This window comes from Botrytis cinerea, chromosome 3 (assembly GCF_000143535.2).
Source record: "Botrytis cinerea B05.10 chromosome 3, complete sequence".
NCBI lineage: Eukaryota > Fungi > Ascomycota > Leotiomycetes > Helotiales > Sclerotiniaceae > Botrytis > Botrytis cinerea.
This window is the reverse complement of record NC_037312.1, coordinates 2,412,608-2,439,839: the sequence shown is the minus strand read 5'-3', so window position 1 is coordinate 2,439,839 and position 27,232 is coordinate 2,412,608. Positions and strand designations below refer to the sequence as shown.

The 27,232-nt window shown below is 43.3% G+C and overlaps 10 protein-coding genes across 15 annotated transcripts; 8 read left to right on the top strand and 2 right to left on the bottom strand.

Annotated features, from left to right (window-relative positions):
* Positions 1-781: 781 nt before the first annotated feature.
* Bcmkk1 lies at positions 782-3,857 on the top strand. Its single transcript, XM_001549837.2, has 3 exons — positions 782-2,375; positions 2,428-3,089; positions 3,146-3,857. Exons 1-3 carry the CDS (start codon positions 1,602-1,604, stop codon positions 3,267-3,269), a joined length of 1,560 nt encoding a protein of 519 aa, XP_001549887.2. The 5' UTR covers positions 782-1,601; the 3' UTR covers positions 3,270-3,857.
* Positions 3,858-4,295: 438 nt separating this feature from the next.
* On the top strand, positions 4,296-5,304 carry BCIN_03g07180 (hypothetical protein). The gene is made up of 3 exons (XM_001549838.2): positions 4,296-4,572; positions 4,633-4,757; positions 4,826-5,304. Exons 1-3 carry the CDS (start codon positions 4,516-4,518, stop codon positions 4,971-4,973), a joined length of 330 nt encoding a protein of 109 aa, XP_001549888.1. The 5' UTR covers positions 4,296-4,515; the 3' UTR covers positions 4,974-5,304.
* Positions 5,305-5,422: 118 nt separating this feature from the next.
* BCIN_03g07170 (hypothetical protein) lies at positions 5,423-8,123 on the top strand. Of its 4 annotated transcripts, none has more exons than XM_024692136.1 (9): positions 5,423-5,735; positions 5,876-6,191; positions 6,286-6,483; positions 6,529-6,647; positions 6,696-6,914; positions 6,964-7,251; positions 7,307-7,424; positions 7,472-7,517; positions 7,746-8,123. In XM_024692136.1, the coding sequence occupies exons 1-9, from the start codon at positions 5,509-5,511 to the stop codon at positions 7,772-7,774; spliced, it is 1,560 nt and encodes a 519-aa protein (XP_024547908.1). In that variant the 5' UTR covers positions 5,423-5,508; the 3' UTR covers positions 7,775-8,123. The 4 variants fall into 4 exon arrangements, with proteins under 4 accessions (XP_024547908.1, XP_024547907.1, XP_024547909.1 ...); XM_024692135.1 differs by having other exon boundaries at positions 7,472-7,549; XM_024692133.1 differs by having other exon boundaries at positions 7,472-7,683.
* A 1,471-nt stretch (positions 8,124-9,594) lies between these two features.
* Positions 9,595-11,712, top strand: BCIN_03g07160 (hypothetical protein). 2 transcript variants are annotated; one of them, XM_024692131.1, is made up of 4 exons: positions 9,595-9,949; positions 10,013-10,607; positions 10,659-10,940; positions 11,162-11,712. In XM_024692131.1, exons 1-4 carry the CDS (start codon positions 9,712-9,714, stop codon positions 11,526-11,528), a joined length of 1,482 nt encoding a protein of 493 aa, XP_024547906.1. In that variant the 5' UTR covers positions 9,595-9,711; the 3' UTR covers positions 11,529-11,712. The 2 variants fall into 2 exon arrangements, with proteins under 2 accessions (XP_024547906.1, XP_024547905.1); XM_024692132.1 differs by having other exon boundaries at positions 9,595-10,607.
* Positions 11,713-12,211: 499 nt separating this feature from the next.
* Positions 12,212-16,127, top strand: Bcpus7. The gene is made up of 3 exons (XM_001549841.2): positions 12,212-12,585; positions 12,849-12,939; positions 13,018-16,127. Exons 1-3 carry the CDS (start codon positions 12,293-12,295, stop codon positions 15,886-15,888), a joined length of 3,255 nt encoding a protein of 1,084 aa, XP_001549891.1. The 5' UTR covers positions 12,212-12,292; the 3' UTR covers positions 15,889-16,127.
* Positions 16,128-16,371: 244 nt separating this feature from the next.
* BCIN_03g07140 (hypothetical protein) lies at positions 16,372-17,659 on the bottom strand. The gene is made up of 2 exons (XM_001549842.2): positions 17,123-17,659; positions 16,372-17,050 (listed from the first exon to the last, which is right to left on the bottom strand). The coding sequence occupies exons 1-2, from the start codon at positions 17,408-17,410 to the stop codon at positions 16,616-16,618; spliced, it is 723 nt and encodes a 240-aa protein (XP_001549892.1). The 5' UTR covers positions 17,411-17,659; the 3' UTR covers positions 16,372-16,615.
* A 152-nt stretch (positions 17,660-17,811) lies between these two features.
* BCIN_03g07130 (hypothetical protein) lies at positions 17,812-18,663 on the top strand. 2 transcript variants are annotated; one of them, XM_001549843.2, is made up of 3 exons: positions 17,812-17,998; positions 18,081-18,183; positions 18,281-18,663. In XM_001549843.2, exons 1-3 carry the CDS (start codon positions 17,882-17,884, stop codon positions 18,433-18,435), a joined length of 375 nt encoding a protein of 124 aa, XP_001549893.1. In that variant the 5' UTR covers positions 17,812-17,881; the 3' UTR covers positions 18,436-18,663. The 2 variants fall into 2 exon arrangements, with proteins under 2 accessions (XP_001549893.1, XP_024547904.1); XM_024692130.1 differs by having other exon boundaries at positions 18,270-18,663.
* A 91-nt stretch (positions 18,664-18,754) lies between these two features.
* On the bottom strand, positions 18,755-19,609 carry Bcrps12. The gene is made up of 3 exons (XM_001549844.2): positions 19,527-19,609; positions 19,038-19,359; positions 18,755-18,985 (listed from the first exon to the last, which is right to left on the bottom strand). Exons 1-3 carry the CDS (start codon positions 19,527-19,529, stop codon positions 18,861-18,863), a joined length of 450 nt encoding a protein of 149 aa, XP_001549894.1. The 5' UTR covers positions 19,530-19,609; the 3' UTR covers positions 18,755-18,860.
* Positions 19,610-19,721: 112 nt separating this feature from the next.
* Positions 19,722-20,977, top strand: BCIN_03g07110 (hypothetical protein). The gene is made up of 4 exons (XM_024692129.1): positions 19,722-19,797; positions 20,079-20,261; positions 20,450-20,519; positions 20,574-20,977. The coding sequence occupies exons 2-4, from the start codon at positions 20,129-20,131 to the stop codon at positions 20,761-20,763; spliced, it is 393 nt and encodes a 130-aa protein (XP_024547903.1). The 5' UTR covers positions 19,722-19,797; positions 20,079-20,128; the 3' UTR covers positions 20,764-20,977.
* A 494-nt stretch (positions 20,978-21,471) lies between these two features.
* Positions 21,472-24,654, top strand: BCIN_03g07100 (hypothetical protein). Its single transcript, XM_024692128.1, has 2 exons — positions 21,472-23,976; positions 24,033-24,654. Exons 1-2 carry the CDS (start codon positions 22,064-22,066, stop codon positions 24,097-24,099), a joined length of 1,980 nt encoding a protein of 659 aa, XP_024547902.1. The 5' UTR covers positions 21,472-22,063; the 3' UTR covers positions 24,100-24,654.
* Positions 24,655-27,232: the final 2,578 nt, after the last annotated feature.

Genomic DNA, 27,232 nt, shown 5'->3' with positions numbered 1-27,232 from the left:
GAGCCGTTAAGAGACAAGACTCACAAGTCCCTTGAACTGGAATAGATCCGTAGCTCATCCTATTTTGATCGATAGCCAATGCCCGGGATGCTGTAAACAGAATTCATGTTACGTTCTATCCCAACTCATTAGATTGTGCAGTAGTACTGATGAAGGGACGAGGTAAGGAGTGGGAAATGAGCAGGCATTGAGTAGTATAGATTGATAACAATGATTTGCAAAAGAAAAGAAGAGATCTCTTATTTTATTTTAAATAGAAACAAACATTCAAGGCGGTTGGTTGGATGGGTTAGTTGAAGGAACACCCAGTCGTTTCTTGGATCTCCATTGCACACATAACTCTTGAGCCTCTCTACCCTCTCCTCTCTACTCAGACATTCCATTACTATACCTATCTTGGTAGATCCAATCGGTCTCATCCGTTCATAACACTTTTCAATCCTCCTCGCTCTCGTCTGCTATGTGTTTGTTCGTTTGTTTTTTCCCTTCCGGTTACCATTTATGATAATGCTCATGACGATATTTGAATGATCTACTCCATGTATATATGTATATATGTATTTATATATACATAAACTTTGCCTCCCTGTCTCCCTGTCTCCCTGTCTCCTTCGCTCGCTCCCTCCCTCTCTCTTGCTCCCCCTCTCTCCCTCCAAAAAAAGATCCAAACTTTCTTTTGCAAGGATTAAATAGAATAAACTCTTGTCGTACGCGCATCGACCCCAATATTGCATTCATTCCCTTGCAGCTTTTTAACGTGTACTTCGTATGCGGGCACGGCGGGCTTTTCCATCCAATCCCACCTCGATTCAAGGGCATCAAATCTTCCATTTAAAACATTCTTTACTACCATTACCATCTCTTCTTCCACCATCATCAGCTCATTCACTTATTGTGGCTAAAGAAGAAAGACCAACATTGCGTGCACTTGTTGTTATCAATACCGACCTCCTACCTCCTTGTTGTTGATTCTTGTTATTTACATAATACACCTACCAACTTTTGTATATCTTCCAATTGAACAGAAGATCCTCCCCAATCGTTTCAAACATTACAACACAAAGGATTATTAAGTATCCTTTTCCCCTCTTTCCAACAAATCCCTCCCAAGAACCATACCCTCAATTTACCATTTTATCGACCCACACTTCGAGACGATAAGCTTTGAAACGGAAACGAGTCTCGGTTTGAATACCCGCAGATTATTACGAGTACCCAACATTGGAAACTGGAGCTGGAAGTTGGAACAAATTGCCTCACCATCCTTACGAGAGTTGTCACAAAAACCCTGATACATAACAAATCTTTCTCTACTTGCTATTCATTCAGTCTATCCAACACAGCCAACTTTTCGAGAACTCGGATCAGTCACAAGACGGGCCTCGGACCCATTTCGACCATATAAAAGCATTTCCTCGTTTGCAGCAACGGTCTCTTGCAGCGGTGGACTGCATGCCGATGCAAGATCAGTGCAATAACATAAAGAACACCGGCAACGGTGTGACCCGAGATTCGGAACTTGAGACAACGGCAACGACTTCGAATCCTGCCGTATCTGTTTCATTTTTACGCCGCAACCTTTCGATCATTCTAAGTGTAATATGAGTAGACAATACGAAGATCACACTACCGATTCGAAGCCCTCGAGCAATCTCTCTCTCAACCCATTACCCAACATGTCTTCTCCAGCTCCATTATTACGCCCTCCAATTCCAGGCAGTCGACAAAATGGCGGCGCAAGGACACCTAGATTGGGCCTGGCCATACCACCTTCTCCCAATGCGAAGCCCGTCAATGCTCCTGCAACCAAAGGTCTCACACTTCAAATGCCTGGCTCGATGCCTGCGCGACCGGCGTTACCTCGATTACAACTAGCTACGCCTATGGGAAGTAATGCTACACCATATGAACAATCTGGAAGGGGTGCAGTTGCACCAGGACAATCTGCAAGTGGAGGAAGCGAAAGTAGTGCTGCCCATTCAAGATCAGGTAGCTTTGGGCCGATGGACGGGAAGGGAAGTGGTCCAACATCTGCAGGTTCCCAGTATTCTGCATTCTCATTAGCATCGCAATATGGTTTGAGCAAGCCGCAAGGCACACCTGACCCGTCATCAGCTGTAGGCTCATTATACTCGGAAAGGAGCGAAGGAGGCGTTGGCATGGAGCGGGATGGTAGCATGAATGGACTTGAAGCGTTCGACAAGCTCAGCTTAGAAAAAGGCAGAACATTAGATGTCGAAGATTTAGATGATGATGGGTGGCGGATAGCAAGTATGGAGAAACGGATTGAGGAACTCGGGAGCTTGGGAGAGGGAGCAGGAGGTGCAGTAACTCGATGCATGCTGAAGGGTGGAAAGACCGTCTTCGCATTAAAGGTATTTTTTAATGCCCCACAAGATTCTCTACGCCGCTTACTGATTCTCTTAGATAATTACCACAAATCCCGATCCTGACGTCAAGAAGCAAATCGTCCGTGAATTAGGTTTCAACAAGGGTTGCGCTAACGAACACATCTGTCGCTATTACGGAGCTTTCGTAGAACCATCGACGGCTACCATTTCCATTGCTATGGAATTTTGCGAAGGTGGTTCCCTCGATTCAATCTATCGTGAAGTAAAGAAACTTGGCGGTCGCACTGGTGAGAAGGTCCTCGGAAAGGTTGCCGAAGGTGTCCTGAACGGTCTGACCTACCTTCATGGGAAGAAGATCATTCACCGAGATATCAAACCTTCCAATATTCTCCTGTGTCGCGATGGTCAAGTAAAACTGTGTGATTTTGGTGTAAGTGGTGAGTTCGGTACAAAGGGTGACGCAAATACCTTTATTGGCACATCTTACTACATGGCGCCTGAACGTATTACTGGTCAATCATACACCATCACTTCCGATGTCTGGTCAACTGGTGTGACACTGTTGGAAGTCGCCCAACATCGCTTCCCATTCCCAGCAGATGGGTCGGAGATGCAACCTCGTGCTGGATTGATTGACCTTCTAACATACATTGTTCGACAACCAATTCCAAAATTGAAGGACGAACCCGATGCTGGCATCAAATGGAGTGACAGTTTCAAATACTTTATCGAGTGTTGGTATGTTTAGCCCTAGTTCATTTGAGTGACAGGAGTCATACTAACTCTATAATTAGTCTCGAGAAAGACCCTACTCGTCGTGCCTCACCTTGGCGAATGTTAGAACATCCATGGATGGTCGAGATGCGAGGCAAACGTGTGAATATGGCACACTTCTTAGCTACCGTATGGGGCTGGTGATCTGACTCCACGAATCATTCTACGACGTTATTATCGCAAAGTCTATCTGATATCAGAGGATGGAATAGTAAACCAGTGTAGACCAAATCTACTTGGCGACGAGAGAAAATCTAAAGCACACTATGACGATACATTACACACAACGACCTTGAGAACTGACGACATGAGACGACTACGTTATTACATGAAATTCTACCAGATATGAGAAAGATCCGCTCCTCGATTTTACCATCATGCTACCTACCTATACTTTCTTTTTGTATCAATCACCTCTCTTCACCTTGGAATCTACAATCATCTGCATTTACCGGCGTCGTCGTGTTTTTCTTCCTCTTGAACCGGGTTCGGCGAAGAGGCTTCTTTTTTGGGTATAGGAGAAATGGTTTTGGAGAGCATCAAGAGTTAGCGAAACTGAGCGGTTGAAGGGGATGCGATTTGCGTGTGCGAATGATTAGCGACTGTTCAAGGCTTCTCGTTCCAATTGTACTACTTACATATCCCTAGCTATTTACCCACCTACCAATCTATCCATACATTTATAAATATCAGAATTTCGTATGGCATAATATCATGTGCTTGAATTTTACAATGACGATGCTGCAGCTGGAAAGTGGAAAATTGGCTGGTTGATCGAGTGATAGCCCATTTTATGATAAAATGCGCGCATACTTACAACTCCCCCCCCCCCCCCCCCCCCCCTTCATCTTGTTAAGGCGAGGGTCCCTAGGGACCAGAAAGAGCCTTCAGCAAGATTGACCTCCCCTCCCTCCTCCTTTTATCGCTTTCTATATCACGTTTTAGCTTCAATATGGATATAATGTTAATATCATTGTATATCAAAAACAGCCGAGATTGTGATTCACTATACATCATCTTGTTAGAAATCTCGTCGCCACCACCAAAAATAACTTTTCTAGCTATCTTGGTGGGGCATATCAAGGGCACGGAATGCACCTTTGAAGATTCGCTCTGTGATAGTGCATTCGCAAGTTTCAACAAAAAAAAGCCTCATTTCAGAATCAACCCGAGTGTAACTATGCATTCAATTCTCCGTATATGGCGAATAAAATCAGTTTTTAATCGACACTTGCATGATGCGTAGGTCCATTATTAAAAATGCCGAGGTTCAATAATCCTTGAACACATCCGAATTAGAGGGGTCTACAGCCGAACAGACGGAGATGTGAACCTCACTACCAGCAAGAGGAATACAGCACATCGTTCTTGATCCATATACCAATTCATCATGTCACAGATCGATCTGATAGCAATCATCTTTCCCAAGGACGGGAAAGCAGATAGAGTGAGCTTCGATCTCCCACGATACATGCTCTAGTGACAACTAACCCCTATTCCTCACTAGGTTGCAGAACTCCTGCACGAAATCTCTGCACATATCAAGGCAACTGAACCTGGAACATTGAAGTATGAGATCAATAAAGAAGTCAACAAAAAGACAGGTGCTGTAGAAATCATTATGCTTGAGAGGTGCGTTTGATATCGTTGACGTTGTCTGATATACGTGAATTATATGAAACTGATGAATAAATTATCAGTTACAAAGACAAAGCTGCAATCGCAGCCCATGGAGCTTCGGAAGAATTCAAAGCTTTTGGCAAGCAGTTGAAGGATGAGGATTTGATTGCTAAACCCATGCAATTGAAGTTTTTGAAGCATGTTGGGGGATTCTCGTCGAGGTTGTGAACGCGAAGAGTTGCGGTATGAGAGAATTTGATAATCGGATCTAAATTCTACGAGGGGCATGGAGATAATGCAAACAATTCAAAAAATTGGTTGATGGATTCAGTCGATGTATGAATGTGAGTGTCACACGTGACAGAGCAGTATCTCGTCCTGGAGCTTTCAAGAGAGATTTAAACAAGAATGTAAAGCAAGAAAGTATATCACTTTCAGTCCCATCATCTTTCTATTTACCATAAGCTTTCATGCTGTATTCTGAATACAGTTTTGGTTTGCTATGTTTGCCATCGATTCTCAGGATAATCGCAAGATTGTGGAATCTGAAATCTTACCAACCTACTTCGATCTGACTACCAGTCGTGACTTCCCTTTCCATTTTCATTCCCACAATTGTCACCATTAACAACCGGATAACCTTACTCGCCGATCCTCTTGAATTCACATCTTTTAATGGGTGGTTCAGTTTCTCTAGTAAATCAAGCCCATTGAGTCTTTCCTCTTCCTTCTTTCTCCATCAACTCATCAGAATCTCGCAATCATGGAGCATGAATGTGAGCAACAGCATTTCACGCCCTTGGTCTTTACCTCTCACACGGGAAAGGTCTTCCAGATGGAAATTGATGATTTTGCACAATTGTCGCCGAAGCACGGCAGATCCAACAGTGTGGTATCAATCATTGAGCTAAGAGCTTCATCTCCATCTCCAAAAATATCTGTCCTAGGAGGTTTTGATGGTCATGATTCCGAGACTCCACAACCTCCAAAGTATGTTCTCAGCCCGAAAGTTCACTTGGAAATTTGGAAGTGATGATGGCAAAATCAGAGCATGGTTGATCCACACAGATATTAATACAAACGGAAGGTGTACTTAACTCAGAAAACACCATGCTGACAAGAGTCTTTAGAACTCTGCCTTCACATCAGCTGAAACGTTCTTCATGCGGAGGCTCCCCTCTTATTTCATTCGCGACATCTACACAGACGAGTGAGAAAATGGAAAATTCAAGCATCAAATCATCGTCATCTCTCAAAAAGCAACCGGAAAACTCATTGTGTGATGATTTCCGGGAGGGTGAGGAATTCGATGTTTGCAAAGCTTATATGGTTTACAATGAATATGGCGAACTGGTTGATGCTCATAGCCATCTTCAAACCAAAAATACCCAAGATTTGTCAGTCACAGAAATACTGAGATTGATCAAAAAAGCATACCACCATGATGTTAGTTCTTCTCGTCGTCCTTGAATGTCTTGAGACTTGCGCTACGCATTGCTCCAGAGAGTTTACAACTTCATGCTGATTTTTTACTCAATAGTTTAGAGCAAGAATGAACGATATCGAACAGATCAAGGGCCAAAGCTCATTGAGCTCAGAAAAGGGCAACTTAACATCAGAGGAAAAATTGTCATACTGGGAATACAACCCGAGCTCGTCGACGAAGACTACACCAATCACTGGAGAGCTGCAGTCTCGATCTGTTCCTGTTTACCAAGGACCACCTCGGGTTTTGGAGGTATGTCTTCGCTACTATACATTGGAATCGTGCTGAATACAATAGATTGGGTGCAGCGATGGGAGTTGGTGTTTCAAAGTTAAGGAAGACCAACCAGATTGGACTGTGGAGGGAATCGATGAGACAGACCACTGGTCTTGTGTACAAAGAGACATTCAACTTAAGTATGATGATTGCCCTCATTTGGAATCAACGTGCTAATTAGATCATAGGGATTTCATTGTCCCGACTCCCGAGATGGACACGTCCGATTATTTCAGTCGTGTCAATTCTTCACAAACTCAATCTGCCCCTGCCTTTAATGTTCGAAACCTCAATTGCCTACTAGCGCATTCAGATCATATTCCGCATAACCTATACTCCTTTATCCGCGGAAGAGATGTCTTCGACAGAGTTGAGAGTTACAAGACATTTTTGGATGATGTTCGCTTGTGAGTAAGTCCCGAAGAGTTACTAGGTACTACGACTAACGGCGAATAGAATTCTCCAACCTGGTGGAGTTGTGGAATTTTTGGAAGTTGACTCTAGACCAAGATCAAAATTGTCAGGTTATACTACCGTGAATCGTGATGAATATCACCAGAGCATACCCCAAACTGACTGGACTGATAATATTGCTGATCGCCTCAGGCGACCATCTTACGATAGCGAACTTGCAGATACAGTACCCGGTTGGATGGAAAGAGTCATGGAACGCCATAAGGCAATATTGCGCCCACGTGATGGAATTCCTGCAGTCAATCTGAAGTCTTGGCTAGAAGGAGCGGGGTAAGCTAATGAATAGGCACTCTGTCTCATTGTAGAAGACGCTAATGTTACATAGATTCTGGGATGTTAAAGAGATTATTCATAGACTACCCGTAGGAGGATCTACAACTACCGGTCAACGTCTAAAGGACTTCATTCTATACCAGGTTGGGCTCGAGAACGATATACCACAGGTATTTTTTCCCTAGCTATTTTAAATCTCTTGGTTAATCAAATATAGCTTCGCGAGAGGTTATTACCTGTCGAGGTCGAGGAGATTGAGAGTGGTAATTACTACCTCACCTTGCACATCGTAACGGCACGTAAACCGCGCTGCCCCCGAGCTGGCGATCTTCTCTTAAATGGCACCAGAGAGGAAATGACGGATATGAAATATGATCAGATGGCTAGAGTCAATGAATTGCCAGTGAAGAACCAAGCAGGGTGGAAAAGGTTATTCCAGTACGGAAGTAGCCTCTTATCTCACACCTGCTAACCTGTTCACGTCTTGATAGATTCGATCTCGGTCGCATTTCCGAAATGATGACATCATTCGATGAACATCACCCTGGAAATATCTCACTCTCACCACCACTCTCTCAATTACGAGACGGGGCTTGATTTAAGCCAGAGTGAAGGCGGTGCCTGGATGAAGTCGGGAGAAAAGATAGAGGTTGAATGATGGCATGACATGGTTAGAGTGAGAAAGCGAGCGTATGGTTTGTCTCAATGACTCCTCAATGGCTAGATTATATAAGCTATGAGAATTGTACTGCAGAGTGTTTGCTTCCATTATATACAATTGCAATCAGACATTTGCATCTTCTAGCTCTTGACATTTGGCCATCCAATGATACAATTACTGGTTTCAACTAGAGATTAGTAACTGGCCATATAATTATTAAAAAGTAGTTCAAGTGTTAGTTTTCGATATTTTAATTGTAATATTAAAGAATGCATATGCAACCTCTCAGGAGTTAGAACAGCAATCACCTAGTAGTTTTCGGGACCGGATCAAGCCCCTACACCTGAGCGACATTATGAATCAACAACACAGATTGCCCTAGTATATAGGGAAATTGCCGTTCTCGTCCCGAAAGAATTTGCTTGATAGTAATAAGGAGCTTTCCGCTTAAGCGAATGGTCTACGCTGTATTTGGTAACAAAGCATCATGACTTTCGCCAAATACATTATCCGGCGAAGGAGACGATGTATTATTGAGGCTCTGAATCAATCGAATGTAAAGAATGATCAAATGCGGGGGTAATTTGAGAGTTTCGATCCACATGTCATTAATGATGCGTTGTGATGCTTTGTCTTCTGATAGAGTCGGTCGGATCTATTGCATTCCTATGATAGCCGTCAGCGTTGATACGAACGAGCTGTATATTCGAACCGATTGATGTTTGACGTGTCTGTGTGCCATGGTCCGAATTAACTACTGAATGCAAGGAAATCCTGGAGAAACTCAGAAAGTTATCTATCCTGGTGTAATGAGGAATCCACATTCCGATTTCTGGTTAACTTCCCTGATGATTTCAACCTATGGCGGACAAGTATAGCTTCCATTAAACTTGGAGAATTTAGCATACTCGAATTGAGTCACGATGATGATCCTCTGCGTAAATAGAAAGATAGCGATTGTTACAGGTTGACAATGGGAAAAGACGTAACAAAGAAACAAAGAAATCCCATGTGGAATCTCGCAGTAGAAAGGGACGGAAATATCCATGCCAAGATGTAAGAATTATGATATCGAGGATTTTGTCATGGGTTTTATCCTGTTATTGCTTGTTTGGGGGAAGGTGGGAATGTGGAGATTTCCTTGTAATGAAAAGGGGAGGGGGTTGCACTTGGAATGTCCTTTGAAAATCTGGAATGCAGTGTTTCAAGATGTGTATGCTCTGTATAAAGAAGGGTTTCGAAGATAAACGGAGGGGAATCATTTTTTAGACTTTGTATTGAATGTGCAAGTGTTATGTCTACTTATAATGTTATCATTCAGCTGAGGGGGAAACTGTAGTCTTATGTCGATTTCTTCATTAATCTCTATAGTCGATCCTTCCTTTTAATACTCTCACAACATAAATATTTAACAATCAAGTAACAAATTTTGGAAAAAAACAAAAAAAAACAAGAACATGTTTATTCAATGGCGATTCAAATGCGGAAGAAAATGTAAACTCCGACACTGTATTCGAGGACCTATTCAACTGAACGTTGTGCCTACTTGACTTATCTCGCGGGGCGAAATTTGAATCGCACCGACACAAATCTTAAGAGGAAGTGACTGTCCTCTGAACCTGCCCATTATGGATTCACATACTATCTGCTCGCATTTTCTGAGAAGTTGCGATCATGCAGGTCACATCCAAACACTTATTTGTTGTAAGGACTCCAGAATAGACTTGATCGATATCTGCCAATGTTGTAACGCTTTCCATATACCATCCGAGGAGTGCGGGAACATACTGATTAAGATGAGTGAGCGTGAGTCCCTGTCAGACTACATGGTGCCCACGTTGTCGAAGGTCCCGATATATCTAGAAACAATACAGGAAATCGACACCGAAAGTTCGACGATAGTGACGCAGACCCTGGCTGTCGATGGCTTTGATGGTACTCGGGAAAAAGATGACCAAACCTATGGTCTTGTTCGACTCCCGACGTCAGGGAGGAATATTTCATCGAGACAACTCCCACCAGGAATTCCCATGTGTAAGATAAAACTTACTTCTGAATTTGACTTCTGGGCGGAACATCGTGTTAATATTATGGTAGCTCCGCTACATCAATTTGCGGCCTCTCCTTTCAATTCGATACCGCTATCTCCAACGTTTTCTGACTCCTCAGGCCAGTCTCTTCTGTTCGGCATATCGAAGATATCAGTATTGTCGAATCCTCCGCATGAAGACGGAGACGATTACCGTCTTGAAAAGTCAGACTTCATACGCAAGGAGTTGAGGAAGCCGGTATTTCCAATCAATGAAATACACACGCTGGAAAGTCTGATCGATGACTTGCTCGATGAAGGGCCATCTCTAGAATTTGAGATTATCACTTATGCCCGGCTGGATAAGATAGTAGAGGAGATCTTGCAACACGTAAGGAACAATTTTCTCAGTCAAGGGCCTTCATTTAGACGGATTATGAGAAAAGCACAAAAGCTTCGCGAACAATGGATTGGAACCTTCGGAGACAGATTCAATACCATGGACGACGAGCGATTGAAGTTCATGAAGGAATCTGGCTGTCTTCGGGATATAGAGCTACAGCCCACTTCTGAGTTATCCAAATTAGATGGTCCTACGTGGAAAATAAAAAGGGCCGCGACATTCTCAGAGAAAGAAGCCAACGAGAATTTCGAGCCAGGAGCGTAAGTTCCCCACACCCCTTATTGTACAAGTGCTTACCAGACAATGAGCAGATGGTTTCTCAACACGCATTGTGGGGTCCGTGACGGCATTGTGCCCGACGCAAAGGATGGGTTTACTTGGGGAGTGAATGGTAAACCAGTGGCATTTTCTATGCTCTCTGGGTTTGAAATTAAAGGTTCTGGGAAGAGACAATGGGTACATATCATCGAATCGAGAGTCTACGCATACCACGCTCGCCGGCTCACGTGTGTAGGGAATGTGATCAGACTTTTGCGGGGCTACAAATTGAAAAGTGAAAGGGCACCCAGACTTGGGGTTCGATTTGATGGCCTGTGAGTAAATTTCTAACAAATCCATTCTTCAATTGTTTGATATGTTTGATATTCTAAATCCATCTTTTTGTTGTTCAATTTGTGTTGGATCAATGTCACAATTCCTAAGATATGAAAATTGATATATCAAGAAATATTTCAAGTCCATTGTTGCATCGTCTCGTCAGTCCGTACATCCACTGGTGGCACTTATCGCTTGATAAAAATGCTGATCTATATAGCTACAAGATCGAAAGTTGGGGCCAAGTCCTCTTGAAGCTGTCAGCGGGACCTAACATCTATCGTAACACTATAACCCTAGTTGAACTCTCAGAACAAAATACAATGGAAGACCTGGATGCAATTCCAACCCCGTCGCAGATGGACAACTTCATCATTTACAACAAGATGATTGAGAATGATATCAAGGCACGTGAAGGTGAAGCTGCTTACAAAGAATACAAGTCTTCGGAAGGTAAAAAGGAAGCGGCTCGAAAGGCTTTCGTATCGAAATTGAAGTCTTACGACCAGCCTGCATATAAATTGCTAGATTGCACGACTCACAGGCTTGAGAATGCATTTCCGCTTCCACTATCATTCGAACCATAACGAACCACGCCATATCAAGTATGCTTCGTCTGAAGATGCACACAATGTGTAAAACTGAAACGACATTGTGATTGGCATGGTGGGAGTGGATGTTGGAGGAGGGTGGGAGAAAGAGCGAGCCCCCGCTACAATGATAACGAAATATGATACATAACATAATATAACATAACGAATTGACGAATCAGTGTAGATATGGTGGTCCTCCGTGATAGTGATTCCCATAACATTCTATTCTCACCCACTCAGGTAAAATGTGTAACAAAACAACAAAACCATTTTGGACATTGGAAGAGCATTTTGCTGCATTTGATCTTGACCGGCCTATACGTAGGAGGAACAGCAGACCGGAATTGACCACTGGGGAAACCCTTCAACAGTCCAAATGTTCCATTTCACTCCAAAGAATTGATTCTTTTAGAGAGTATTATAAGTGAAGGCTATCCAGAGGCTAGCTTCATACTATGAACACTCGTTGCTTTATTCGTGGCAGATTCGTTACATTATAGAATTTATTGGGGTGATCAATTTTGGCATATCTTTTCTCTCGCGTATGGCCTCTCGAAGGCCTGCACAAGTTACGGGATTGGCTGGTTGCCGTAGTTAGTGCAAATTGCAGTCACGTGCATATAACTGGAGAAAAATCTCAATTCCTTTTCAGTCTTCACTCCTCACCTCACCTTCCCGTCGGAACCTTCCCAATTTAATAATTTGAGGTTCTTTCCAATTCAGGATTTTAAGCTAGCAAGTAATTTTTCTCGACAAATATGGCTAGCTTAGAAAGCAACGAACAAGGTTCGTCCCCTCGCAAGAGGCAGAAGCTCGATTCTTCTTTGGCTACCCCAACCTCTACAACTTCTTCTCCCCAGTTGAATACCACAACCAGTTTAAATCCAATCGCAAATCCAAGCGACAAGATGGAGGTTGATCAGCCAAGCCAAAGTTTGGTTTCTGAAGTTCCATTATCTTCCCGACCTGAACATGCTCAAGAAGTTCGATCTGGAATCCTTCATTATGTCAACAAGAAAAACCCTGGATTTCAAGGTATATTGAAGCAGAGGTATGTTTGTTTGTCTTTTCTTCCCCAAATCTGATGCGATGTTTGTCACTGCGGCTCAAGATGATTGCTCTTACAGTTTTGTTATTTGCCCTTCCACAAACTATGGCGTTTGCCTTGCAAAAGCCGTTTGAGACGTCCAATTACTTTGATTTCGCTTTCATCGCGGTCAAATGGATTGTGGCCATTGCCAATATGGCTACACAATTCTATTCATATTGTACCTTTGTTTTTGATTTGAACTCTAGTTAATCATGGTGCATAAGATATACGGATTTCCTGGTCAACGAAATCTCCATAGGAGGGAATGTTGTTCACCTTAAGAATATTGAAGTTCCCCAGAACAACCAACGCGGAGTGAGTTACTACCCCACAAGATATCTTGGATCAATCTACACTTTTCTAGCAGAACGAAATACTAATGGTTTTGAGCAGAATGCAGCAAATGCCATTGCCGTTTCAACAGAAATTGGTAAAGAGAACCAACCAACAGCAGGAGGTTCAAAGCAGACTGAATCAGTACAACCCACTTCTACTAGCTCTGCTGTAGCTGAAACTGCGGCTCTTGCAGATGTTACAAACAACAGCGGTTCTGTGGCTCCAAGCACTTTAGTTGCTGCAGTCAGTGGTGATGTTACTGCACAGCCATCAGCTGAGGAACCAAATGCCGTTAATATCAAAGAAATTCGACCTAATGATATGGAAATTCTTGTTGAATACTTTGGCGACGCTCTGGCACTCCAGATAGTTGAGTTGGACAAGAAGGTCCAGCAGAAGCCCACTGCTAAAGCTTCTACATTTGGCTCCCTTAAATCAGAACCAATCGACGACAGACCCCGCCGTGGACGCATTCATGGCTTCGTGCGTGCGCGTTTTGAATCGCGTCTTGAGACTGAGGCTTTGGATGATAATTCTATCAGTATCTTTGCGGCTGCTCCACAGCAGCAACAGCGTGGTAGAGGACAAAATCAGCGCGGTAGAGGCCAAAACAATTCCGGTCGCGGCAACTTTCGGGGTCAACCAAATGGGCAGCCCAAACCAAAGGGAAAAGTTGGATGGGAAGAACTTGGCGGAGAATATCTTCACTTCACGCTTTATAAGGAAAACAAGGACACCATGGAGACTATTAACTTGCTGTCCAAGTTGACTAGGACTGGCCCCAAAGACTTTGCCTACGCAGGTACTAAAGATCGCCGTGCAGCCACCGCACAGCGTGTTAGTGCTTTCCGACACCATCTCACAAGTATGGCTGAGCTCAACAAGACGTTAAGAAATCGGTGCAGAGTTGGTGATTTCAAGTATGAAAAGTATCCACTCAGACTGGGCGATCTCGAGGGTAACGTTTTTACCATCACACTGCGTGATTGCCATTTCGGCGACGATACTGATATGGACGATGCTGCAAAGGCTCAATCGGCAGAAAAAGTTGTCGGTGACGCTGTTAAACACCTGCAAACCCGTGGTTTTCTCAATTACTTTGGGTTGCAACGTTTTGGTACCTTCGCAATCGGTACACATGAAATCGGCAAGCTGATTTTGAAAGGTAACTTCAAGGGTGCCGTCGATTCTTTGCTCGCGTTTAACGAGGATGCACTTGCAGCAGCCCAGTCAGGCCAAGACAGCAGCAGCATTGGTAGAGATGATATGGCGCGTGCTCTTGCTATTCATAAATTTCAGGAAACTGGCAGGAACTCCGGTGGCAGGGACTCACTTCCACCAAGATTTTCTGCAGAGCGAGCTGTCATACAACACATGTCTTCTGAGCGCAAGCGCAATGACTATGCGGGCGCTATACTCTCCATTTCACGTCATCTCCGTACGATGTATGTGCATTCATACCAATCTTTCATTTGGAATGTTGTAGCTTCCAGAAGATGGGAACGCTATGGGGATAAAGTTATTGAGGGTGATCTTGTTTTGGTAGAAAGCAAAGCTCCGGAACAAAAAGATGAAGTGGATGAAAATGGAGAAATTGTGATTCACGCATCTGGAGGGGACGCCGCACTTACTTCCGATGAAGTATTCCAGCGTGCACGCTGTCTTTCAGCCGAAGAAGCTGACAGTGGAGCCTTCACCATATTTGATATTGTCCTTCCTATGCCGGGTTATGACATCGAATACCCCAATAACGAAATTGGAGACTTTTACAAGGAGTTCATGGCTAGCGAGCAGGGTGGTGGTCTGGATCCTGCCGATATGCGTCGAAAGATTAAGGACTTTAGTCTCAGTGGTAGCTATAGACACCTTATTGGCCGAGTCAAAGAGGGCATGAGTTTCGAAGTCAGGACTTATCATGATGAAAATGAACAGCTAGTCGAGACCGACTTGGAGATCATCGAGAAGAATAACCCTCAAGATAATGAGCCTTCCCATATTCAAACAACCCACGTATATTCTAGGAGAGAAGGCGACCCGCACGGCTATGCAAACTTCCAAGAGAATAACCGCCATCATAATGACGATCAACAGGAGAACGGACATCGAGATAATGGCGCTCAGTACAACCAAGGTGGAAGACAACAAGGTGGACGTGCTCGTCACATGGCCGATGCTGCAGAACAAGGTCGCCAAAATCATGCTGTCTATGGTGGCAGTGCTCAGCATAATGCTTGGAAAGCACTACCCAACAAACTTGCCGAAGAAGACAAAGCTGCAGCTGAAGCATGGGAGGTAGAAAAATTGAAGCCTGTCGATGTGGATGCTATCAAACAACCAATCTACCAAGAAACATTCATTCAAACTTCTGCGGATGATGAAGGTCGTCGCACTGGAGTTAGAACTCAACAAACTCTTGGTTCGAAGAACGAGCTTATTGAAGAAAACATCTTGAATAACAGAGTGTCAGATATCGAGGAAAAGTCGAAGGCTCAGGTCACTAAAACTCCATTGGCTGAATCTGATGATGACACTGAGACTCAAGAGGGGGGCGTCAAACTTGGAGTCTCTGCTGGTCTCAAAAGATCTGCAGAGGAGATCTCAAAGGGATCTGTTGGCGAAAACAAGAAAGATGAAGTAGCTATCGAAGTTGTAGAAGTTGAGGATAAGGACGGCAATTCCGCTGTAGTTGCTACTGAGATCAAAGAAGACACCAAATCATCCGAATTACCTCAGCAAATATCCACTGACACTGAAATGGCAACCGTACCAGCTGTGGAGGAAGTTACCGAGGAAACAAGACCTGCTCGACTTGCAGTCATTGTCAAATTTGGTCTCGGCTCAAGTATGTATGCTACAATGGCTCTTCGGGAGTTGATGCAGGAAGGAGGCGTCCAGGTTTACCAACCAGACTTCTCTTCCGGCAGATAATTTTTTCACTTGCGTTGAAGCGTTTGTTACATAGTTATAGGTTGGAGTTTGTGACAAAATTTTCTATGGTCAGATCTAGTCTGATTTGTTGCTCATCGTGTAAATAGATTTATTCTATGATGCATATGAAAGTCATGGAATTCTAAATACTGAGCAATAACTTGTTGATAGATAGGCTCTATATCCCTTGATGAGGCATGAATAAAAGCACATATGCTAAGAATGAAATTCATGAAACAGTACCTTGAAGTAAATTTTGACGTGAATAATGATTCGCCTGACTCGTCCCTATCTTACAATTGCCTGTCATGCATCGATAATAAATCGAAGTGTGAGTGTCCGTTATGCTTCACATTATCTATTTCATGTATCGAGCTGGGTATAATTTGGACAACTCGATCATACAATTTGACATTGCATGACCAATCTCAAGCCAGGCATTACTCTAACAGTGTGTAGGGACCTGGGTAGTCTGACACATAATGTCCAACTCTCTAAGATAGGCATTGTATTGCCGTATTATGTGGTTAAGGGTGATCTAAAAAGCTTCTGGAATGATATCCAACGACACCAAATGAGACATCACATGTTCCATCCCAATTTCTAAATACTGTACAGTTTAAACTTACATCTACATCTTCTCTCATATCTAAGTCTTTGCGAAAATACAAAACAAAGTCTAGATCTCTTTTATCTCCAAATCTTCAAAACAATCATACAATACAATCTACACCTGTCCGCTAACTCTTTCTCCAAACACCGAGTAGAAGTTAGACTGCGTAACATGGCTTTTCCTTCCCGTCTTCTCATCGAATATATGACAACCCTCTCTCGCTGCATTCGGTGGTGTGTATAGATGTAAACTCACAGCCACGTTTTCGGGATCGGGATTCGATATTCTGTGGAGGCCTAGATCATCGGACATGTAGGTTACTTGGTTCGCGGTGTAGGTTGTGGTTTTTATCACTGTGGGAGGGGTATTGGGAGGTTGGGATGCGGTTGAGGAAGATGTGGAGGTAGTGGATCCGGAGGCGGAAGCGGAAACAGAAGGGAATGTATATTGGGTTTCGGAGAGAGTTCCGGAGAGGACTTTCATAAGACAATGCGCATCTGCGTGGTCGTGTAGGGGCGAGCCTTTTCCTGGACTCCAGACGAGAATTAACTAGACAGAGATTCATGGTTAGTTCGGCAGTATCAGGAGCAGAAACGAGAGAGGTTGGAAGGAGTCCAGTACCAGATTACTCTTCCCGTTCCCTTCATCTACCAAATTTCTCGTGTAGCCTCTGCTCAAATCTGCAAATGCGTATTTTCGCCATTCGTCTTCGTTGGAAATGTAACGCTCCATTAAGGAGCGGAGCTGCTGCACATCCACGTCCGCGGATGTGAGGCCGGAGGACGGCCCGAGAATTTGGGAGAGGTCTGCGACGAGTTGATGGAAGGAGTCGGGGGGTGAGGAGGTTTTGCTGGCTGAGAGAGAGGTTGAGCATGCACCGGCAGCATCGAGAGCTATGGATGGAGTCATTTTGGGTATGTAGTAAACTAATGAAAGCGATGTCTAGCAGAATAGGTAATTTTCCCAGAGAGGGGCGTTTTTTGGACCAAATGTATGAACTCTACATATGAATATGAAACAAGCAAGCGTGAAGGTATTAAAGGAAGAGGAAACAGTTTGTACAATTATATATACATGAAACAAATAAAACAATATCCTGTGATAACGACTAAATGATTGTATGTATGGAAAAGATAGAGTATCAGAAAAGAATTCTTCAAAGAAAATTGTAAGTGAAGTCAAACTTTTGATCACATCATCGGGATTTATTTCCGAGGTCCTGGCACGCATATCAAATGCCCCTCCATTCACATTCGGTTAGCCTGTATCAATGATATCAAAAGGTCACGCTCTTCTGCTAACAACATCTAGCTTCAGACATCCAGCTCTTCATCGCAACGGAACAAAAATCTGGTATCCTACGTCGCCCAAACTACCAACATGCCACCAGCCAAGAAAGCCGCCGGAAAGGGAGGAAAAGGAAAAGGAAACGACACGGGCGATGCGAAAGAAACGAAAGTTAAAGGAGCCCAGCAAATTAATGTTCGGCATATACTTGTGCGTCACCTGATGTTTGAATGCTTCCTTTGTGATTGGGAATGATCAGTGGACAGGATATTGATATGCATGCCTACAATAGTGCTCCAAACATAGTAAAATGACGGAAGCTCTCCAGAAATTAGAGGCGGGCGCAAGCTTTGATAGTGTGGCTCGGGAGATGTCTGAGGATAAGGCAAGAGCTGGTATGTCTTTTTCTTGTTTGCTAAGTCACTTTTGTAGACATTTTCTTCGAATGGTGTGAGTTTCAGGCAAAGGAGCTGACCAGAAGGTTCATTTTAGGAGGAGCTTTGGGATGGAAGGGGAGGGGTGATCTAGATGCCGAATTTGAGAAGGTGGCTTTTGAGATGGAAGCAAGTACTACGGCGAAGCCAAAGTATAGAGAAGTGAAGACGGGGTTTGGCTATCATATTCTTATGGTTGAAGGGAGGAAGTAGGCAAGAGCAATCTAATGTAGTGAATTGAAGGATGAGAAAGAAACTGGTGTATAGGATGTGCATGGTAAGGGGGCGATTAAATTACTAGCTGAAGGGTGTTGGGCGTCGTTTGCGTCATCTCAATGGAGTGCATGAGAAAGGTTCTAGATGAGCCCATGGATAGGGCTGAGAACCTAGCTTGCTTCAGAATTAATAATTTTTCTCCACGAACGACAGAAGCACAAGTCAAAAGATGCGGCGCGATCGGTAGAAGATTATGATGTAGGCCGATGAAGATGCATGTTCACGTGCGTTCACTGTGCGAAAAGGGACGAAATTTTGATGCTCCATAGCCAATGTCATTGCCACAAGTAATCCACGCTATATGTGTAAATCCGAATGATTCAATGTGTATCCGCTATAGAAACTCCATCTCCGTGGCGTATTTATTGCTCGGTTTGGAAGTAGTTGAGGAGCATGGTGCGCTCTTGAGACTCCTCACCCCAATCCTTAACGACAACGCAGGAGCAGTTGACAACCTTGCGTGCGTTACCCTCACGGTCCAAAACACCTAAATATATGTCAGCGATAGCCCCAGATAATGGTATACCGGATACACTTACACAAACCAGCCCACTCGCCCAATTGCTTTCCGTCTGGAACCTTGATCAAGGGGATCTTGTGCTCGGAGCAGAGAGCAACGACCAACTTCTTGTATGCCTCCTCCTCACATGCTTCGTTGAGAACACACATGTGTGCTTGGCGACGGTCGAGAGCCTTGGAGGCTTCACGGAGACCTCTGGCGAGACCATCGTGCATAAGTGCGAGTTTGAGGACACCCTTCAATGCGTCGATAACGGACATTTGTCCCTTGGATGCATCTCCGGAAACTTCGACCTCATCGGCCTCGGCGACAATTGGGGAGGTTGGCTCTTCTACGTCAGACTATGAGGGGAATGACCGTTAGCGACGATTGCTTCATGTAAAAACCCATCTCATTGTATCTCGTATCTTGGTGGGGGGATGTGTCCCAAGTGTGCGACTTCATTGCGCCAATGGCGCATACAATCGATGAACCTTTTCGACCGAAAAATAACAAAAAAGCAACTTACCATCTTGATTGTGATGATATCTTTAGGTCCTCGAAGAGTATGTTGATATATTTGTATTTTAATGTATGGAGAAAATTAGCTTCAGAATCTTGTGTTGATATTATTCTGCGTTTAGCGAGACCCTAGCACAGGCGACCAATTAGGTAATCACGAAAGTTCCCACAATGAATTTTAAAATTCTCCATAGTAAATTTTGATTGAAAATCCCACGATCTTGAAATTTATTCTGAATCCCTTCTCACGACAACTTCAACGCCCATTCTACAACGAGGTGTGTACACATTGCTACGATGGCATTTTTTTCCGAAAGACCTTCATGATTGACAAAGAGGAGCAAATCGATCATCTACTCAATTGTAATTGTGGTATTCTTTGGTTTCGATAATCGATAAGCTTCGGCCTATATCGATTGTCACCATGAATTCATAGCAGTTGAAAGATGTCGACACTACTCACTCTATCATTCGACACGAGCTTTAGAACCCTCTTGTCAATCATGAGGGCACTCTTTATGCTTAAGAAATCTTGAAGGCTAACATATCGACCCCGCAGATACCTCATCTTTGATCAAGCAGATTATTTGAGAATCTCTATCCGTCAAAATGGTTAAGACTTCAGTCCTCAACGATGCGCTCAACGCCATCAACAACGCTGAGAAGGCCGGAAAGCGTCAAGTTCTCATCCGCCCATCCTCCAAGGTCATCGTCAAGTTCCTCGGTGTCATGCAAAAGCACGGTATGTCGACAAATATTTCTTCTTTTTCCTTCATTCGGCATGATAACTAGATAATGATCTCAACTCCACACGATCAAAGTCCTTTAAGTTGCCGATATATCAAACTGCGCGGATCTTACACGTTCTCTGATTATTATTTATGAAGTTATATGTTTAATCTTTCGCAACATACTAATATCTCTCTGTAGGCTACATTGGAGAGTTCGAGGAGGTTGATGACCACCGTTCCGGAAAGGTCGTCGTTCAATTGAACGGCCGGTAAGCAGAAACTATTATCCCACTATTGAGAACATATTACTAATTCTGGTACAGTCTTAACAAGACCGGTGTTATCTCCCCAAGATACAACGTCAAGATTGAGGATTTCGAGAAGTGGGTTGTCAAGCTTTTGCCATCCCGTCAATTCGGACACATCGTCCTCACCACCTCTGCTGGTATCATGGACCACGAGGAGGCTAGACGCAAGCACGTTGCCGGAAAGGTCCTCGGTTTCTTCTACTAGACGAAAAATACCAATAAAGGAATACAAATTATCATGAGAAATATAGCCATCTAGGGTCCCCAGCTTCCGGGGTTGGAGTAATATCTAGAACAGGTCGCTGAATATACCCATTTCGTTCTTGCTTTACGCATGTTTCGAATTCTTCATTTGAAGAATAGATAGGTCTATTACCAAAAGTCAATTTAATTTCATGATTCCATAATTTTTGTTCTCAAATCGTACAAAGTGATGTGTGTTGGTTTTCATGATGTTGTAGCTGGATCTATATAAACGATACTTCGCATTGGCGAAGTTACTCCATTCGATTAAGCAACAGACAATTCTAGCGGTATAATCTAAGGCGCGCGTATAGCGCTACTGTCAGCTTACGGTAGTTTACCCCGTATGTTATGTTATGTTACATTGGCATTGAGCAAATATGTTGTAGAGTCTACGAAAACTCCTGAATGTGTCGACTCAAGATACATATTCGTGGCGTAAACATCAATGTTACCCTTATCCTACGCTTTGGGGGGGGCTTAGACACCGAAGACATTCTTATCTACTAGGTATGCATACAAACTCTTGGAAAATACATCGAGACAGAGAAGGATGGATGAAGGAATGTGTCACGCCATATCACGGCTTACTTTACTACACCCCAGAATGAATTACACTTAATTTCAAGCGTCCTTGACTCCCGGTAGAACCACAACAAAATACTTCCAAGGTTCGTTGGATCAGATTCGCTCAGACACAACTCCTTTTGCACAATCGTTCATAACACGAAAAAGGAGTACTATTGATTGTATAATATGGTGAGATTAACATAACTTTTGTCAAGAAATGGAAGGATGGATGGAACATTGGTTCGGGATTATTCACCCAGTGGGAGCTTCGAGTATGGTCCATATGGTAGCATTGTGGTTGTGGCCAGAACATCGGAAGGAATCCCCACTACAACCAGCAACTCTGGGACGAAAGTATTACAAGAAAATACTCGTAAATCACCAGCAATTCACTCCAGCCAACGAAGAGAAACAAGATCCTGCGAAATTTTCAATTCGTCGCCACTCACACGCACGCTACAAACAGTCGTATTTTATACTGTACTTCCCTTTTGTTTTCATCACGGTTGCATACGACTTTATCCACTCCACTCGAATGCGCGTCTCGATCCCTATATTCCAAAGTCGGCAGGAAGGCCGCATTCGTTGTGCAAGGATAAATTAACAATTATCCAAAGAACAAGGGGGTCTCACAAGCACCCGAAAGTTGCAGTAAATTGTACAAAGAGTCTGCTTCTGGCCCAACCGTTACGATGGCTGGACAAACTCGTCGTAGGAGCTCAAGTGCGGCGTTCCAACAGCGCATTGAACAAGTGCACTTTGTTCCATTCGATGGACATGATGAGACAAGCAGACCTTCTCTCAGCGCAATGATAATGAAGACGCGGCGGAAAATGAAGTCTCGCCAATTTCTACTGCTGATTAGCATTCTTACTTTGGCTACCTTCTCGATATTCTACCTGCGAGCGCCCTTTCCATACCATTCGACTTCTTTCCCGTCCTCTAATCAGAAACCGAAACAGCCAAGCATACCTAATCGAATACCTACTTCCTTTGATGATGTCAAGAAACCGCAGGAGGCCTCATATCATATCGGTCCTTCGCATCCAATCTATCAATTAATCAAAGATAACGAGCAGGCTTTCGAGAATACAAAAGCGAAACAATCGAAGACATTGGAGGAAGCTGTGGCAGAATATAGAAAGCGATATGGAATACCTCCGCCCCCTAATTTCGACAAATGGTATAATTTCGCAAAGTCAAAAGGTGTAAAACTGATCGACGAATATGACAACATCCACACATCCTTAACACCGTTTTGGGGGTTGAAACCAGAAACAATAAGGGGGAGAGCACGGGAGGCATTGGGCTTTCCCAATAATCTCATAGGGTTGTTGATCAGAGGAGGTAAAGTTACAAAGATTGAGGGAGGAAACCAATGGCAACAAGACGCTACGGTAGGAATGATGAAGCCATTTTTGAAGTACCTCCCTGACATGGATCTCTGCTTCAACATTCACGATGAACCTCGTGTGGTTGTGCCATATGAAGATTTGGCGCGGCTAGTACATGTTGCAAAAGATCAGAATATGCCGAATGCAAATTCTGTTGAAGCCCCCAGAAACTCATGGTCGCCTAGACCGATTGATATCACTAGCGATGGCCTACGAGTGCCGGAAGTAAAGACTACGCGATTCAACGTTTTTTCTCATCAGCCAACTTGGACCCATTCAAGGATGTCTTGCCCTCCAGATAGTGCCGCCAGAGGTCTCAACGATGGACTGAAAGAGGACAATTACGGTAGTTATGCCGTGACGGAGCTGGGATTTGTGTATAACCAAACTGCGTTCTCAGATATTTGCCAATCCCCTTCTTTTAGCGAATCCTTCGGGTTTTTCGACCGTCCCAACGCCTTTAACATTGTGCATGACTTATTCCCAATTTTCTCGCAATCAAAGATCTCGTCGTTCTCCGATATATTATATCCATCTCCTTGGTACTGGTATGGCAAGGTACCATACGAGGAAGCTGAAGACAAGGCATGGAAGGATAAGAAAGACAAAATATACTGGAGGGGTTCGACAACCGGAGGGTTTAGTCGAGATGGTGGCTGGAGACGGCAGCACAGACAAAAAGTGGTACAAAAAGTCAACGCTGGTGATCAAGCAAAGATTTTGGTCAATCGAGGTGAAGAGACAAAGGAAGATTGGCAAGTGAAGAGTGTACCACGAAGCGATTACAAGGAAATTTTTGACATCTTTTTCTCTCACGTTGGACAATGCGACCCTGGGGATTGCGAAGCCCAAAAGAATTTCTTTGATGTTAAGGAGGCGGCGAAGCAACAAGATGCATGGAAATACAAGTATCTACTTGATATGGATGGAAATGCTTTCAGTGGACGATTTTACGCTTTCTTGAAAAGTAAAAGTCTCGTATATAAAATGGCTGTCTTCAGAGAATGGCACGAGGAATGGCTGAAGCCTTGGGTGCATTATATTCCATTAAGCTTAAGAGGCGATGAATGGGTTGAGTCAGTACGATGGTTTGCAGGAGAGGATGTTGGGAGGAAAGAAGCAGAACGAATTGCCCTCCAGGGAAGAGATTGGGCAGATCATGTGCTTAGGAACGAAGACCTGGAAGTGTGGTTCTTCAGATTAATGCTTGAGTAAGTTCCATTCTCTTCTACATTTCTATTCGGGCACAGTGCTAATATCTATGAAGATACGGTAGATTAGTTGATGATGACCGAGAAATCATCGGATATACAGGAACAACAGGATCGACATAAACATAATTTTATTATAATTAACTATATTCGAATTAGCTATGTATAATACGAAGATTTCGGATCTTCTTTTAATTATTCCTGTACGATACGATGTTCACGAAACAAAATGCTAGGACAATCGCATTTGCAGTTACATGAAGTTCTCCCCACATTACGAGATGAGGTTGAGATAGGTGGTCGGGAGTCTATGTTGATACCAACGCCACAATACTTCGATTGCTTGACTCGCTGTGGAAAAGGGATTTAATGGGTCTGACATAGTTCGACCCTTTGTTATGTTTTGAAATGTGTGCAGGAGCGTGCATGCTATACCATTTCTAATATACCCCAGGGCTTTCTTTTCTCTTTAATCAAGATGGTTGATGGATATATGGATTGATACCCTATGTACTTAGTTTGCCTTTATATATATATATATATATATATATAGGTGTGTGCATGTTTTCGTTCCCTATGGTGTCAGGTGAATTTTATCAAACAGATCTTGGGAAAAAATTACAGCCGCTTGCTTCATGCGATTTTTTTTACTTCAATATGAATGCTATGTATACACCATTGACCTTATTCTTTGAAGTTTTCTAATGCAGATCGACGGATGAGTGAGCTCTGCGGCTATCCATGACACACCGCCTCGACATCGACAGTAGAGGCTCGAAGGAAGCAACCTTCCGCGCATTGATTGACATTTACCGTATCCAATGGATTTCTAGTTCAATCCTGCATTTCAAACAGCAGTTCTGGATTCAGTTGTGCTTTTGCCAGCTTTGAAAGCTCGATGATCATCAAAGCTACCCAGTCGGACTAGGACTGATCAGATATCCACCTGGCTCATTGGCATTAGATTAAAGGGAAGTAAAACAAGCACACTTGTAACACTGGGTCTAGTTCTACATTGAGAATTTTCGTTATGCGATGCTTCTTCATATGGCTAGATCTTTATAGGCTTTCAAATACTCCATGATACTATTCCACTAAATGTGTAAGCTAGGATACTCTCTCAAGCTGCATTCAGTACACCACTAATGACATACATCAACACATCTTACAATTTAATGACGAAGAAATAGCAATTTATTATATGTATCTCATTGTCCATTGCCCATCGCACGGCAATCGTCTCCACGTCTGACGCTGAACCCATTCAAAGCGTCAAATATATTCCCATCCTTATAAGTCATGGCTTTCCTAACCGTGTCCGCAGGGTGGTTGCGCGGCCAATTAACGCTGAGCGAGAAGGTAATGATACTTGCTCTTCACAATGTTGATACTATCATAGGCTTTAGAGGTGAAGGAAGACGTGGATATGCTTGCTCTTGGGGGGCCTATACCATTTTGGTTGGTAGTTTGATACTGGCACCATTCCAAAAACAAACCAATAATGAGCTGGGAGATACCAGGGAAATTGTACAAAGCGTTGGCGTGAGTGGAAGCTTTTAGGATGATGTCAGCGCGTAGACGTCAAATAGTGATCTCACTCCTCAGCTTAAGGAGAAGACATCAAGTAGAGTCAGAGTTTGATATCTCTCATCGGATGATATACGCATGTTCTCTCGCTTGGGAAAGAGTTTTGTCAATGCAGCTCAGATCATGCAAATTCATCGAGGAGCTCGGCTCAGAAGTTTCTCCTTAATGTTGAGCAATTGTCACCAAGATTGTCGACGGCTTAGCTCGTTTGTCAGGATAGAAGCAAAGAGAATCAGAAGCAGAAGCCAATATTTGGCATTCTATGCTTTCGAACTTTGATACAGCTCCACACAATTTTAAGAAACGTATTCTAGTTGTTGGAAAATCTACTCATGGGGCACTTCAGTAGCTCATATGTGTCACAAGCTCTCGCTGATCTATCAACCTGGGCATCGGTATATGAGGGCGAGGCAACATGTCAGGCGCGCAGCGAAGCTTTCTGGAAATTGACCGGAATCCAGATCCCCCGTCTTGAAACCATGCGGTATGTTAAACCCTCCGAGTACTATTCGCGCGCACGAGGCAACATCGCCCCATGCATTGGTGAATAACTGGAGATGCTGGCCATGAAATTGGAAACGCTGCAAAGTTAATTTGACCTACAAATCAGAGATCTCATGATTAGCTATCACAACTGAAGAAGGGGTGATGTAATGAGGGTGATTTATAAGAAGCAGACATTCAACAAGGTGCTTAAGGAATGGGATTATTTGTATAGACTTTTGCTATGCAGCTTGGTCATACGAAAGAATTGGAGGAAGGTTAGGGAAAAGAGTATGATTTGGGTTCCAAATAATTGCTGGATGAGGTGCAATTTTTTGTTGATATAAGCATTTAGATACATCAATTTCTGACACATACGACCATAGACTGAAGAGAATTGGGCATCCCGTCCGCTCTGCCATACACAAGCTTCAGATCGGTGGATTAGTAGTTGGGTGGGTGACCACCAGCGAATCCCCACTGTTGTATGTTTCTTTTCTTTTTGCTTTTTTGGAGAGATGAATTGGGTTTGAGGAACGCCAAGAGAAAAGGCGAAGCGGAAAAGTTCCAACAAAGACAGAGTACATAGGAGTCGAAACGATAATTCTAGATTGTTGTGGCTTGTTCTTTTTCGTGTCAAGAATACCGTGCTTGGATGTGCTAGGGAATTGGTGATGGCGGTGGGTCACATCTTTTTGAAGTAAAGGTGGATTACGAGGTAGGAATTGAGGGGTATCAGTTATGAGGAATGTGAGATAAAAAGTTAACGAGCTCACCCCCTTCACGTGAATGAAAAAAACCGTACACCAAATCACCGAAATTTAGATCACTATTAAAACTACTTATACTTCAATACTATATAATATCATCAACAGTAAATCAAATAATAAAAATTCTCAATACATACAGAATTGAAGATCTTCCTATTGCTAATTTTGTTTTTGGAGATTGAAAAATTGATGAATTGATTTGATGTATAATTTTGAAAGAGAGAACTTTTTAAATGTCCGGGTTTTTTCGTTCACCTGGAGACCCCTCGATGGAAGGATTTTTCTAGACCTGCCCATGCTAAATAATGAATGATTTTGTACGTTTAGCTAGCTGACCCGCCCAGATAAATCGACTCGGAGTATTTTGCTCGCCGGTATATCCGAACCACGTGTGGGGGGAACATGTATACTGCTCT